Source organism: Rhinolophus sinicus, linkage group LG05, assembly GCF_036562045.2.
Source record: "Rhinolophus sinicus isolate RSC01 linkage group LG05, ASM3656204v1, whole genome shotgun sequence".
Taxonomy (NCBI): Eukaryota; Metazoa; Chordata; class Mammalia; order Chiroptera; family Rhinolophidae; genus Rhinolophus; species Rhinolophus sinicus.
The window spans coordinates 15,482,305-15,495,127 of record NC_133755.1 but is presented as its reverse complement, the minus strand read 5'-3'; the positions used below and the strand labels follow the sequence as shown (position 1 = coordinate 15,495,127).

Here is a 12,823-nt window from a genome sequence, read left to right as displayed (position 1 = left end):
ATCTGATGTGGGTAGTGGTGTTGGTTGTTACGTGTCTATGATTGTATTTATGTAGTCTTTCCATTTAGTTAACAAGTGTTTGTATATTTTTGGACCCTAGTTCACAGTGTATCTTTGCCATATGAAATACTTAATGCTTAGTCTTATAATCATGAGCTCCCATGGCATGGAAATAGTATGATTATTACCACATTCATCATAGCTTGGCAGCTTGGAGGAGATAGCTTTAATTTTCTTTTTATAGTCTAGGCATGGACCAAATGGAAAAATATGGACTAATTGTTTTATATATAACTATAACTCAAAACCAACTTGAGTACAAGGACTGAATCATTTAAATGGGCAAAGAGTATCTACTGTACTTTTAAATGCATTTAGCTTTGAAATCTATCATTACTTTAAGAAAATGGGCTATTCTATACTTTTTGTACTGTCCTCTCAAAGCCTACTATTGAAAATGAAGAAATAATTGTTTTATTATGTCTGAGTGCTTTTTGAAAGCACTGTAAAAGAGTTAGAAAGAGTCATTTTTAAGAAGGATAGGCAGATGACAAAGGAACCACAGTTGTAATTTTCTTATGCGTGCTTTTGTGAATTCCTCGTTAACTTTTGTAGTGTGTGATGTGCCTTTTGGTATTTACAAACATAAAAAGAATTTTCTAAAAAACTTGTGAGGGGAAAACAAATTGGACTTCCAATGTGGTTTGTCTAAGTGGCAGACCCGCTTGCCTGTAATATAGTTGTTTTAAGGTAATAACAAGGCAAAATTCCTACTATTGACAGTTATGGCCGGTCCATCATTTGGATTAATGTATCTGTCAGCTGAATTTCACAACCTAAAGTTAAAGAGTTTAAAAAATTTCCTCTGTTTGACACTTTTGTAGCCTGTCCCTGTTAAGTTGTAAGAACTTGAATTCAGTGGACAAATATAGATTACCTAGTCTGCCAGGGCAGTGTGGGCCAAGGCGCTGAGGCTATAGTTACAGTTGGTTCTCTGTATCAGGTATCTAAGGCTCAGTTTTTCAAACTGCTTTTAAGCGTGCAAGGGTTGATTGTTTCCATGCATATGTATGTGCATACATGTGTTCCAGAGCTGCTTTACATTCTCGTATGTTAAATTTTGAGTTTCTAAGAAATATTTTCTATGACTAGAGCATGTATTGACTGAAAGTTTGAAAGTGACTGAAATGACATAGGTCTCATCATCACTCTCCTGCTTAACAGCTTTCAGTGGCTCTCACAGGACAATGTCCAAACTTGTCAGCATTTTGAATCATGATTTTCTGCATCGTCTTAAGAGCTCCAGTAAAGCAGGGCCTGCAAAGCCTAGCATATCCTCTCCAGGTGCTAGCCAGTAGGTATTTGCATTTTTTGGTTTGTTTTGGTTCTCCTGCTGGCTGTCTCCTTTTACCACCTGGGCTATAAATACTCTAAGATCTTTTATATGACTCCACAGTGGATACCTGCAGTGGTCCTTGGTGCCGTCTTTAGTTGTCCTGTTGGTGTCACAGTGGAAAACATAAGATGTCTTTTGTACAGGCTGAGTTCTGATAAATTGTCATAGACGTTTGTGTCATCAAGGAAAGCTGGGAGCTAAGACATTCTGAAGGAAACACCCCAGAGAGCAGTGAGTGCAGCACCCTCTGGCTGGTCTAGTCCCACAGCAGAAGTGAGCCCAGGGACTGGGTGATTAAAGCCAAGGCAGCCCCTTTCTCATTAGTGTCTCCATCTTAAAGCACTGCCTCTTAACTCCTCAATCCTCAGCAGAGGAATACACCACGACTTCCTGGAGACAAAGGGATAGATGAAGTGGCCAAGATGATGTGGCCTCATCCGTATGTATGACATGTGACATGTATCAATGAGTCTATGAAGGAAACTAACAGTACCATTACAAGCCCCTCCTCAATCTTAGCAACTTCAAGCCATCGCTGACAGAATAACACTGAGTGGCTAACAGCTTTTCTCCTCTAGGCCAGCTAAAAGAAAACTCTCTTAGCCACGTTGTCCTAGGCTCCTCTGATGAGCACACAACCCACACCAATAAGTGGGGTGGTTTTAAAACCTAACTGGGAATCCCCATGATTTACTGTAAATGTCAATGAAATTAAACAGTAGAAACAAGTTCAGAGTGATGCATTCTTCTCAGAAGTAATTCCCCAATATAAGAGCAAATCTAGATGAAACGCAGCAGTTAATGTGAAAACACGTTCAGAATCACATTCTTTTCAAAGTGACGTCCCAGTGCGAATTAGCGTGTGGCTCCCAGGCCTACCATACCTTCCTTTATTCAGACGCACAGTGTTCTTTTCCATCCAGGTGAGGAGAGCAGATCCCTGTCAGTCCAAACAAGTAGAGATTGTAAGATCACAAAGTGCTCAAATCCCACATTTGATTGCTAAGCTACAGGATTTGAACACAATGTATTCCTTTTAGTTAGTCAGGGGAGAATTCTGAGCATGTGAGATGCGTGGCAAGTAATACCTACTGTATAGCGCTGCTTAAAGGATTGGTGGTAATTTTGTATAAAAATCTATAGAACAAGGCCCAGCATGTACAATACCTTGTAGCTGTTAAATTTGTTATCGCTCTTCTGGCTACTTGGAAGGCTCCTTTCCAGTCTTTTTCCCATAGACCAACTGGCTTATGTGGCCCTTCAAGCCCTTCCTACCTACAATAAGGATGGACAGGACTTTGTCAAGCACAGAGCCTTTATTTTACATATAATTTCCAAAGAGGACATCTTGGAAGTCAGCAGCCAACAATTTCTAAGAGAGAAAGTGACAGCGAAGGTAACTGGCTCAAGTCCCTCTGTGTACACCATGTACATTTCATGTCTGAGCACCTTGTGTGTCTGGCTTAGGTGAAGGTAAGGCAGTGCAGATTGTGCAAACAAGAAATCTGTTTTCAGGAATGCCTACTACATGCATCACGCAAAATGCACAACCTGAAACGTTTCCATCTGCGCAACCGAAGTGTCCTCAAGCAAAGATACGCGTGAACAATGACGAACACATACAGAGCGAGTTAGGCAGAGAAAAGGGATCGCGCCGGGGGGCAGTGAGGTAAGCACACTGATCAGGAGCCCCGAGCAGGCGGAGCCGTCCCAGTGGCGGGGCAGGCCAGGAGGGTGGGCAGCAGCCTTGTCCGGTCACCTCGACTTCCTTCCTGCCTTCACTCTAAGTTGAGCAGCTCCACGTCAAAGATGAGGGTGGCATTGGCTGGGATGACACCGGGGTGGCCTGTGGCTCCGTACGCCACATCAGGGGTGCAGGTCAGCTTCGCCCTCTGCCCCAAGCTCATCTAGCAGGGATGGGGGCAGATGGGGAGAGGAGAAAGAGGACGCAGCTTGATTTAAAAGAAAAAAGTAAGGTAACTATGGCATTTTCCCAAACCATCCTCATAGTAACTGAAGATCTGAGATGAATTTCTTATACGTGGCACATTGAAGTTGTGCTACGAGCTGTAACACATGCAGATTCTGCCTCAGAATAGCAGAAACTTAACTGGGGGACAGTCACTTCCACAAAGTAATCTCAAATTCATTCATCCACAAACATTGCTGGTTAGTGTATGACCCGGACACTTCTATTTGTCCATAATTGTTCCTCACTCTCTTCCAAAGAAGCCTATAGAGGGTATAAAAGGGCACACGCACACTCAAGTAGGTGACAAAACCAGTTCAGTTCATCAGAGAGGTTAGAGGTTAGAGGCCACAGCCAGATGGAGGCGGGTAAGAGAACTGCTCTCAGGGAGCGTCATCTGACCACCGACCAAGGAAAACTTAAACAAGGACTCATGACTGGTCACCAAGAACTGGCTGGGCATTAGTGAAACAGCTGGTGAAATTTGAAATAAGGGATTTAAAATTTTGAATAACTGACTCGAAAAATTGAATAGACTGGTTAATAGTGTGGTATCAATGTTAATATCCTGGTTTTGATCATGATTATGTCAAATGTTAACATTTGGGGGAGGTGGTAAAGAGCATATGGCAACTCTAGTATTTCTGCAATATTTTTGCAAATCTAAACTTTTTAAGTTAAAAACTAAATAAATAAACTTGACCACCCCACCCCCCCGCACTGTTCTGCTGCCTCAGTCCTGGACAGCTGGTAGCTCACAGGCCTCCGCAGCTAATTGTGAGCAAGCCTGGGGGATATGCTTGGGATGAGAACCCCCAGTGACAAAGGAGTCATGCTAGCAACACACAGGGTGGGGACACAAAGCAGTAGTGGTGTGTGGCGGGGGGGGGCAGACTGCCAGCCCAGACGCCCGACACCTCAGATCGCCCTCACCCAGAGTCCTCATCCTACCTGGGCTGCGCCCTCTTCAAAACCCTTGATGACTTCCTGTTTGCCAATTCTGAACTTGAAAGGTTTGTTTCTGTCTCTGGAGGAATCAAATTTCTTCCCATTTTGGAGCATTCCTAGGAAAACAAGAATAAAGTGGAAAAGAACTGTGCTCTTGAGTCAGCTCAGGTTTCAAATCTCTAAGAAGGAATTCCTATTCTGCACAAACCTCCTCTTCCCATCTTTCCTGTCCGTCCTGTTGCCCAAACAAGAAACCTGGACTCTTCTTCTGTCTTACCCCACGTATAGCTTATCACCAAGTCCTCTATATTTTTGGGATCACCTGTTTTCTCTTTTTAACACACATCTGATATTACTCCCTTGCTTAGCACACTTCAGTAGCTCCCCATGGCAAAACCTAAATGCCTACATGGCATACAGGTGCTTCAAGATCTGGCTGTTGCCAGCCCTCAGTTCTCCCCTTCCTGCCCTATTCTGGTCACACCTTTCTCAAATACCTCTGCACTTTACAACTATTTTCAGGCTCCTTCCTCATCCTGAAGCTGTTTCCCCAGGCATTTTCTCTTCTGGTTGAATCCTCACCTGGTTTTCCCAAGGTTCCCCCAACATGCAAAACCCAAAGGAACAGTGGGAGGTGACTCAGCCCATCAGTGGCGGCCTCCAGACCCCATACAAACAAGGCTGTTTGAGCCCGGAATACGCACATGCTTGCTGTCTTCAGCAGTTGGGGCATCCCTCCAGCTGTAGATGCCTGGTCAGCCCTGATGTACATGTGTTGTCCCAGTCCAGCTGCCTGAGGCCCAAGAGCTGCTTTCCTACCATGTTTCCCCGAAAATAAGACCTAGCCAGACCATCAGCTCTAATGTGTCTTTTGGAGCAAAAATTAATATAAGAGCGGGTCTTATAGTAAAATAAGATTCTGCCTTCACTCTGGCACTAACTCCTTGTGTGAAGTTAGGCAAATCATTTCCTTTCTCAGGGACTTGCCATGTTTAACATAGGAGGTGTGGGCCAGTGTCTGGGCATCTGTGATTCCTCTTCCGAATTCCTACAACTTAAATGTATACAGCGGACAGTCATCACTTATTTTCTGAGTAGGATAAATTGGGCTCTTGCCCTGGGTACTAAATCAGGCAAAGGATAAAACGCTATAGCTATACAGATGGATACTAAAGAGATCATATACAAACTCATGCATACTCACAGGCACTTAGGCACATGTACTCTGAAGAAAAACCCTGATGGCCAAACAGATGCTAAGAAAATACTTAGATACACAGATCCACATAGAGTCACACAGACATATGTGGATAGGCACACATATACATTCACACACTCCATTTAAAGACTGACTTTCTCATTCCCCAATTTCTTCAGGTTTCATATGACTTAATCTACTTCAATTCATATACAGTTATTTACTGCTACATGTTCAGCCAAAACTATGCAATCCAGAAACACCCACGTGTGTATGATACTGGGTTTGACAAAGGTGCCACTGCAGTACAGAGGATAAAGCATGGTTTTTTGGATTAGTGTTGCTGGATCAACTGTAAATCCATACAGGGAAAAAATGAACATTGACCCCTACTTCACCCACACACAATAATCAATTCCTGATGAATCATAGACCTAAATATGAAAGATAAAATAATAAAGTTTCTACGAAATAATAAATAGAAGAATATCTTCATAACCTAGGGATAGACAAAGTTTTCTGAACTGAACACAAAAAGTACCAACTACAAAGGAAAAAGATTGATATGTGGGACTTAATGAAAATTAAGACCTTCTGTTCAAAATATGCCAATAGAGTAAAAAAGCAAGGCATGGCATGTTTGAAATAGGTATAACCAACAAAACACTCATATCCAGAGTACATAAAGAATTTCTATACATCAAGAGAAAAATACAACCTAATTTTTTTTTTTTAATGGACAAAATTTTTTTCAAATGATCCAAATGGCGAAAGGGCACATGAAAAGCTACTCAACTTCGTCAGTCATCAGGGCAATGCAAGTCAAAACCACAATGAGATGCCACTGGGCACCCAGAGTGGGCCCCAAACAAAACAAAACCTGGTAATACCAGTGTTGATGAGGAAGTAGGAGAAGTGGAACCCTCCAACATTGCTGGTGGAAGTGGGGACTGGCACTTCAGTAACCTATTTATTTGCAATATCTGCTAAAGCTGAGCAGATAGAACCCTGCGCCCTAGCAATTCCACGGCCGATACATACCAGCCGAAATGTGTATAGATGTGCACCAAAAGACATCTACAAGACTGCAAAGCAACACTGTTCATGATGACCCAAAACTATAAACAACCCAAATGCTCATCAACTATAGAAAGGAGACATCGTAGTATATTCATACAATGAACTGTACAAGAATAAAAAAGAACAAACTACTCTGGATAAATCTCACAGACACAATATTGAGTGAAATAAGCCAAACACAAAAGAGTTCATGTTCTGTAATTCCATTTATAGGACATTCAAAAAGAGGCAAAAGCAATCCCTGGAGACAAAAGTCAGAACACTGCTTATCTTTACGAAGGTGTAATGACTGGGAGAAGGCAAGAGGCAGACTCGGGATGTGGAAATGTCGATGTGAAGCTGGGTGGTGGTTACCTACGTGCAATCACTTTGAAAAATTTCATGGAGCTGTACATCTTAGGTTTAAGTTCTCTACTGTATTTATATTTAATAAAAAAGTTTACCAAAAAGTCCCATAAAGTCGCCTGTTGTGTTTGATGAGACAGAGCCACTCAGGGCTGGTGTCAGTGTTTAATGCATGTTGTCTCTTCTTTGTATGTATTGTGCAAAGTCTTTGCAAAAGGATATTGTGGTTTCAGTAACTTGATAAGTATAGATCTGTCTGCCACATGTACAACAGATAAATCAATTACACAGGTCAGAGGCCCCAGAAGGCTCAAGGTAATTAGGCCACATCACCGGGAGATAAAACAGCACCAGCCAGCTGACGTCAGCGACTGGCAACACAGCAGTGGAGAAATACCCACACTCTCTGTCTAGAATTAACCTGGCACTTCACACTGGCCCAGACTGCTAAAAATGGCCCCATCTCAATATGCCCTAGGATTGAAACTGGCCTCACTGTCTGCTAAGTGGCTGTCACCAGGTTGCCACATTGAGAAGCAGGTCACAAGGCAGAGCACTCACCCCGCTTTTGGAAAAACACCTGCTCATGATCTTCTGGTCAGCAGTCCTCAGGAACTCCATCTAGAATATTCCTCAGCCCACCTGGCCTTCCAATACAGACCATCCAAGAGGGACTGGCAGAGATGTGGGGCCCTCCGGCTCCCACAGCACTGAGACAAGCATTGCTGTCGCCCCACCCCTCATTGCACCGGAGCCTCTGGGTGACTTGTCTGCCTGCCCCAAGCCCCCACAGCCCCAAAGAAGGTAGGAATACTTTTTTATCTTTGTGCCCCCAGTGCCCACCATGGCATCTTGTGCACAGTAGGTGCTCAATAACAGTAGGCTGAATGGAATAGTCTGTTTCTGAAAACAGAAAGGAAGGTCTGAGGAAGCCACCCTCCTCTTCTCTAATAATACTGGAGGATCAAAAGGGATTCTACAGGGAGGGTCAGGGCTCTCAGAGCTGCAAGAAGGGATTTCCAAGTATCAGACACAACCAGGAGGGCCAGGGCTCCACTCTGCCCACAACAGAGGGAAGAGGAATGGAGAGACTTGACTCATTAGAGGTTGGCACCGCCGATGACTCTTACTGGTATAAGTGGGAAGGGATTAACCTTGTAAGCCCCTTTTCTCATTCCCACAAGGCTGGCTGGGAGAAGTGGGGGATAGCTGGGTTCCAGGGAGACTTGGCTGCCTTGGGCTTTGGGCCTGATCTGGGGGAGCAGATAACTCTGCAGAGGAGGATCAGAGGAGACACCTACCTCTGGAGGAGCAGGTCTGATGAAGGTTAAGGGAGCAAGGCCTACCTGTGTAGTGCACCACACACGTCTGGCCCTTCTTGGGAAATGTCCTTCCTGCAAGGAGACATGAGAGCAGATGAGTGAATAAGGTGTTAGAAAAAGTCATGTGGGACATTCAGGTGTGATTGTGACCAAGAGCCCTGGCCTACATCCCCTCCATACCAGGGAGATGCCCATGGCTCTAGTTCCAGCTCTGTGCCTTGTATGAGCCAGATTAGTCACTTCACCTCTCTGGACTTGATTTCAACTTTATTCCCTTGGGTTCCTCAACTCCACTCTCTCCTGATTTCCGTTCTTTAATTACTCCTTTTACTTTCCTTCATCCATTCCACAAACATTCACTGACAGCCTACTATGCGCCAGAAACACAGAGCAATGTATGAATTCATACATTGTTAGGGAAACAGACACATAAATGGTAGATTCTAATGCAGGGTGATGTCTGGGATCAAGGATGAATAAACACAAGCAGTCACAAAAATTTACGGAATACCCACTATGTGCAAGGCCTGGGCCTTATTGAGGGGTACAGCAGTGAACCATACAGACAAAATCCCTACTCTTTGGGAGTTTACATTCTTATGGAGGGAGACAAATGATCCTCAAATAAACAAGATAATTATGGGTTATGATAAATTCTCTAAAGATGAATTAAAGAGAGATACCGTGGGACAAGACATTTTAGAAAGGGTGGTCCAGGACGGCTTCTCATTTGAGCTGAGACTTGAAAAACATGCAAAATGCTGGGGAAAGCACTGCAGGAAGAGGGAGCAGCAAGCGCATGGCCATGAGACAGGAAAGGAACAGTGCATTTGTAGACTGGCAGGGGGGCCAGGTGACTGGAAAGAAGGGAGGAGATGAGTGGGAAAGAGAGGACCATGCCGGGCCTTGCAGAACTGGATTTAATTCTAAGTGCAATGGGAAGCCACTGGAGAGTTTTAAGCGAGAATGACATAATCTGAATTAAGATTTTATAAGATCACGCTGGCTGCTGTGTGGAGGATGGACAGCCAGGCGCCTGTTGCAGTTTTCCAGGCAGGAAATCAATGATGGTTTGAATTAACGTGGTGGCAGCAGAGAAGAGAGCAAATGAGATTGGAGATATATTTTGGAAGTGGAGCTGACAGGGTATGCTAATGGAGTGGACATGGGGTCCAGCATGAGAGAGAAGAAATCAAGCACAATGCTTGGGTTTTTAGTTTGGGTGCCTGGTTGGATGGTGGAGTAAATTCCTGAGATGGAAGGAACAGCTTTGTGCGGGTGGCAATCTTGAGATGCCTATTAGACATCTGAGTTTACACTGCAAATAGTCAGATAGAGAGTCTGCACTGGAGGTATAAATCTGGGTGGAATTTAAAGCCATGGGGCTGGATAACAATGCCTTGGGAGGGCTAACAACTGAGCCAACACTTAGGGGATTCCATGGGAACCTGTAGGAGGGAGCAACTAACTGTGGGTGTCAGGGACAGCATCAGAGAGGAGATCATGGTGAAACCAGGGTCTTGAAAGATGAGTAGCTTGCCAAAGGAAGTAAAGGGAGATGATGTGGGAACAGTGGACAACGTGTTCAAACGCCTAGAGTCAAGCATAGTGGGAGCCCTGTCTGATTCACTGCTGTAACCCTAGGGCCCAGCACACAGTACATGTTCAATAAATATTTGCTGAATGACTGGTGTGTTTAACCACTTACAGGCAGCTTGCTAAAGCTGAAGAAAAAGTTGGTAGTGGGGGTAGGGACTGGAAGTGAGAGATGTGGATGTAGTGTGGAAGTTAAGAAATAGGTGACGTCACCATCTGCCTGGAGAAGGAGATGGAAGACTCATTAAAATAGTTGACGCCTGGGGAGGGACATGGTCAAAAAGGCATTTGAAAGAGTCCTCAGGCTGTGAATATGAGTGAAGGTGAGGTGGGGAGACCAGACTACAGGCTGTGCAGAAATCCAGGTGAGAGATGATGGGAGCCTGAACGAAGGCAGGGGATGGTGCCTAGAGAGATTCAGCAGGAGTGGACAGGGCTTGGTGTGGGGCTTGATCAAGACAGGTGTCCCCAGCAGGGCAGCATACGTGCTGACATATTCATCTGCATATTGCTCTCCTGGGTTACAGCACAGTTGTCTGACCTTTTTGTGCTTCCCTGACTCAGGGATTTAAACCAGGCTGAAAGCAGAAGGCCACAGCTCCTCCAGACTTTCCCTAAAAATCGAATCCGCCTCAAGGGGAAATGCCCCTTGTCCCTGGCCAGGGAGGGAAAAATAGGAGAGAAAATTCTAAAGGCTTCTTTGAGCCAGAGAAAGGAGAAGAGATCTCCATTCTCCCCCACCTCCCCCACAGACCTGTATGGCAGTTCCCTGGGAGGGTGACAAGTTCTCAGGGATATGTTTCCGGACCCAGCACCATGGTTGCCAGCGTGGGCAAAGAAGCTGTACCCTACGGATGATCCTGTGTGGTGCTGGGGCTTCTAGGGACGGCTGCCTTTCTATAAGGAGTGGTCTGGAAGTAATTTCCGGGGGGCGGGGAGTGTCAGTAATCTCTGACGTGAAGTTTGCCTGTCAAATCCTGCAGAAATAGGGGCTCCAGTCTGAATTAAGTTCTGTTTAACAAATAAAGACATAGCTATTCCTTGCACACCCACACCCAATTATACAAGGGTGACTGACGCCTGGGGTGTCTGGCTTGGGAAATGAGTGGTGCCAGTCCTGGAGGCAGGGAACCGGGAACACAGAGTTCTGTTTTGGACTTGCTGACTTTGAGGTATCGGTGGCACGTCCAGGTAGAGGTTGAGCAGCAGTTGGATAGATGGACCACCCGGAACTCAGGTCAGAGGTCTGGGCTGGAGGCTTAAGTTTGAAGGCCATCGGTTTGCAGACGATACTGAAAGCCATGGGAGTGGAGTGGACAGGATGGCCAGAGAGGATGAGTTGGGCTGGGAGGATAAAGCGAGATGCAGAGGCGGGGGGAACGCAGCTCCTTTCCTAGACTGCCTCGGTCCCCACCGCGTCTCGTCGCCCAGCCCGCAGGCGGCCGCCCGACCTCCAGCCTAGCGGGGGCGGCGTTAGAAGCGGGTTGTCCCGAGCAGAAGAGACCCCAAAGCATGTCCTTTCCCGTGTTTCTTGAGCTCACATAGCAGGGCAGGGGAAGCGGAGGTAAAACCTGGCCCTGGGAAATCAGCGGTAGCGGATAACTGAGTGGTTCCAGCCGCCGCAGCGGCAGCCCGCGGCCCCCGGGGCGGTGGCGAGCCGCAGACCCCCGCCTCCTGGCCGCCGCCTCCGTTCCCCTAGGTAAGCCGGCGCGGAGGGGATGGCGGAGGATCGTCTCCTAGACCTCCAGCGATTCCGTCTGGGGTCTCCTGCCGCCGCCCCCATCCTAGGCCCGCCCCTCTTTTCGGACACCCTCCGCGCCACCTTCGAATCAGACCCCCGCCCCTCGTGCTCCCCACCCCCGAGACCCCTCTTTTCCCCCGGCTCGGCCGCCCGGTACCGTCTCCTGGGGAGATGGTCTCGATCTCCACGCCCATCGCAGTCCCCCTGGCCCCGCCTCCGAGGGTCCCCGCTTCTGCCGCGACCCCGGTTTGGCTGGCCGGCCCCGGCCCCGCTGGCGCTCCGACTCGTCTCCCCGCCGCCACTGCAGAGCCGGAGGAGGTGCGGCGGGAGTCGGGACCTGCGCGGGGTGGGGCCACGGGGAAGGGGGCGACGGGGCGGAGCAGCACGGAAAGGTGGGGGCGGCCGGGGCGGGGCCCTGGGGAAGGGACCCTGGCCTGAAGCGGCTGCTCCGGAGCCTGACCAGGCTGAAGACCATTGACCCGCTGATTGGGGAGAACGTTGAGGGAGGAATGCAGACACTCGCGCATGCACCCACTCACCCATCTATCCATCCGTTCAACACTTATTTATCTGCTCTGGGGAATCCACGCGGTCTCACAGACTAGGGGAAGGCCAGCAACTAAACCAACTCTTTAATGAAATGTTGTCACTGCCATGGGGTTCAGAACGTCATGGAAGCACCAGAGAGCTACCTGCTTTGGCTGGGCTGCCCAGATCTGCAGGAGCAAGCTGGGAGATGGGGAGGGGTGGGGTGGGAGGGAGGAAAGGGTCATTGCTGACCCTTCTCCACCCACTCTAAGCCTTTATGCACCATCCCAGGTAGCTCCGCCGCTTGCACAGGTGCGTTCCCACCTTCCAGGAGAAAAACTGCACCCTGGGGATACCAATTGAATTAAGACAGAATCACTATCCTCAAGGAACCAAATCTGTGATGGAGAGGGACACAGTTACAGTATGTGGAGTAATTCTGCTGTGGGATGAATGCGTGAGTGCCACCTTGAGTTCCTCCTCCACTCAAAAGAGATCCAGGAATCTGTAAAGAGTTTTGGAGGAAGTAGCATTTGCTTGAAGAATGAATGGGACTTTACATTTCTTCTTTACATTTTTTTTCTTGTCTAATCCTCCCCTGCGTTGTGTGAAGGTATGATTCTAACAAGTGCCCCTGGAAGGTAGGCATGGGCAGAAAAGCCGAGCAAAGATGTCCAGAGTCGACCCTAAAGATGTTCGT

General features: G+C 47.0%; 1 protein-coding gene across 2 annotated transcripts; it reads right to left on the bottom strand.

Moving 5' to 3' along the window:
• Positions 1-2,693: 2,693 nt before the first annotated feature.
• On the bottom strand, positions 2,694-12,045 carry FKBP1B (FKBP prolyl isomerase 1B). 2 transcript variants are annotated; one of them, XM_074331753.1, is made up of 4 exons: positions 11,753-11,965; positions 8,283-8,330; positions 4,317-4,429; positions 2,694-3,303 (listed from the first exon to the last, which is right to left on the bottom strand). In XM_074331753.1, the coding sequence occupies exons 1-4, from the start codon at positions 11,787-11,789 to the stop codon at positions 3,175-3,177; spliced, it is 327 nt and encodes a 108-aa protein (XP_074187854.1). In that variant the 5' UTR covers positions 11,790-11,965; the 3' UTR covers positions 2,694-3,174. The 2 variants fall into 2 exon arrangements, with proteins under 2 accessions (XP_074187854.1, XP_074187855.1); XM_074331754.1 differs by having other exon boundaries at positions 3,212-3,348; positions 11,753-12,045.
• Positions 12,046-12,823: the final 778 nt, after the last annotated feature.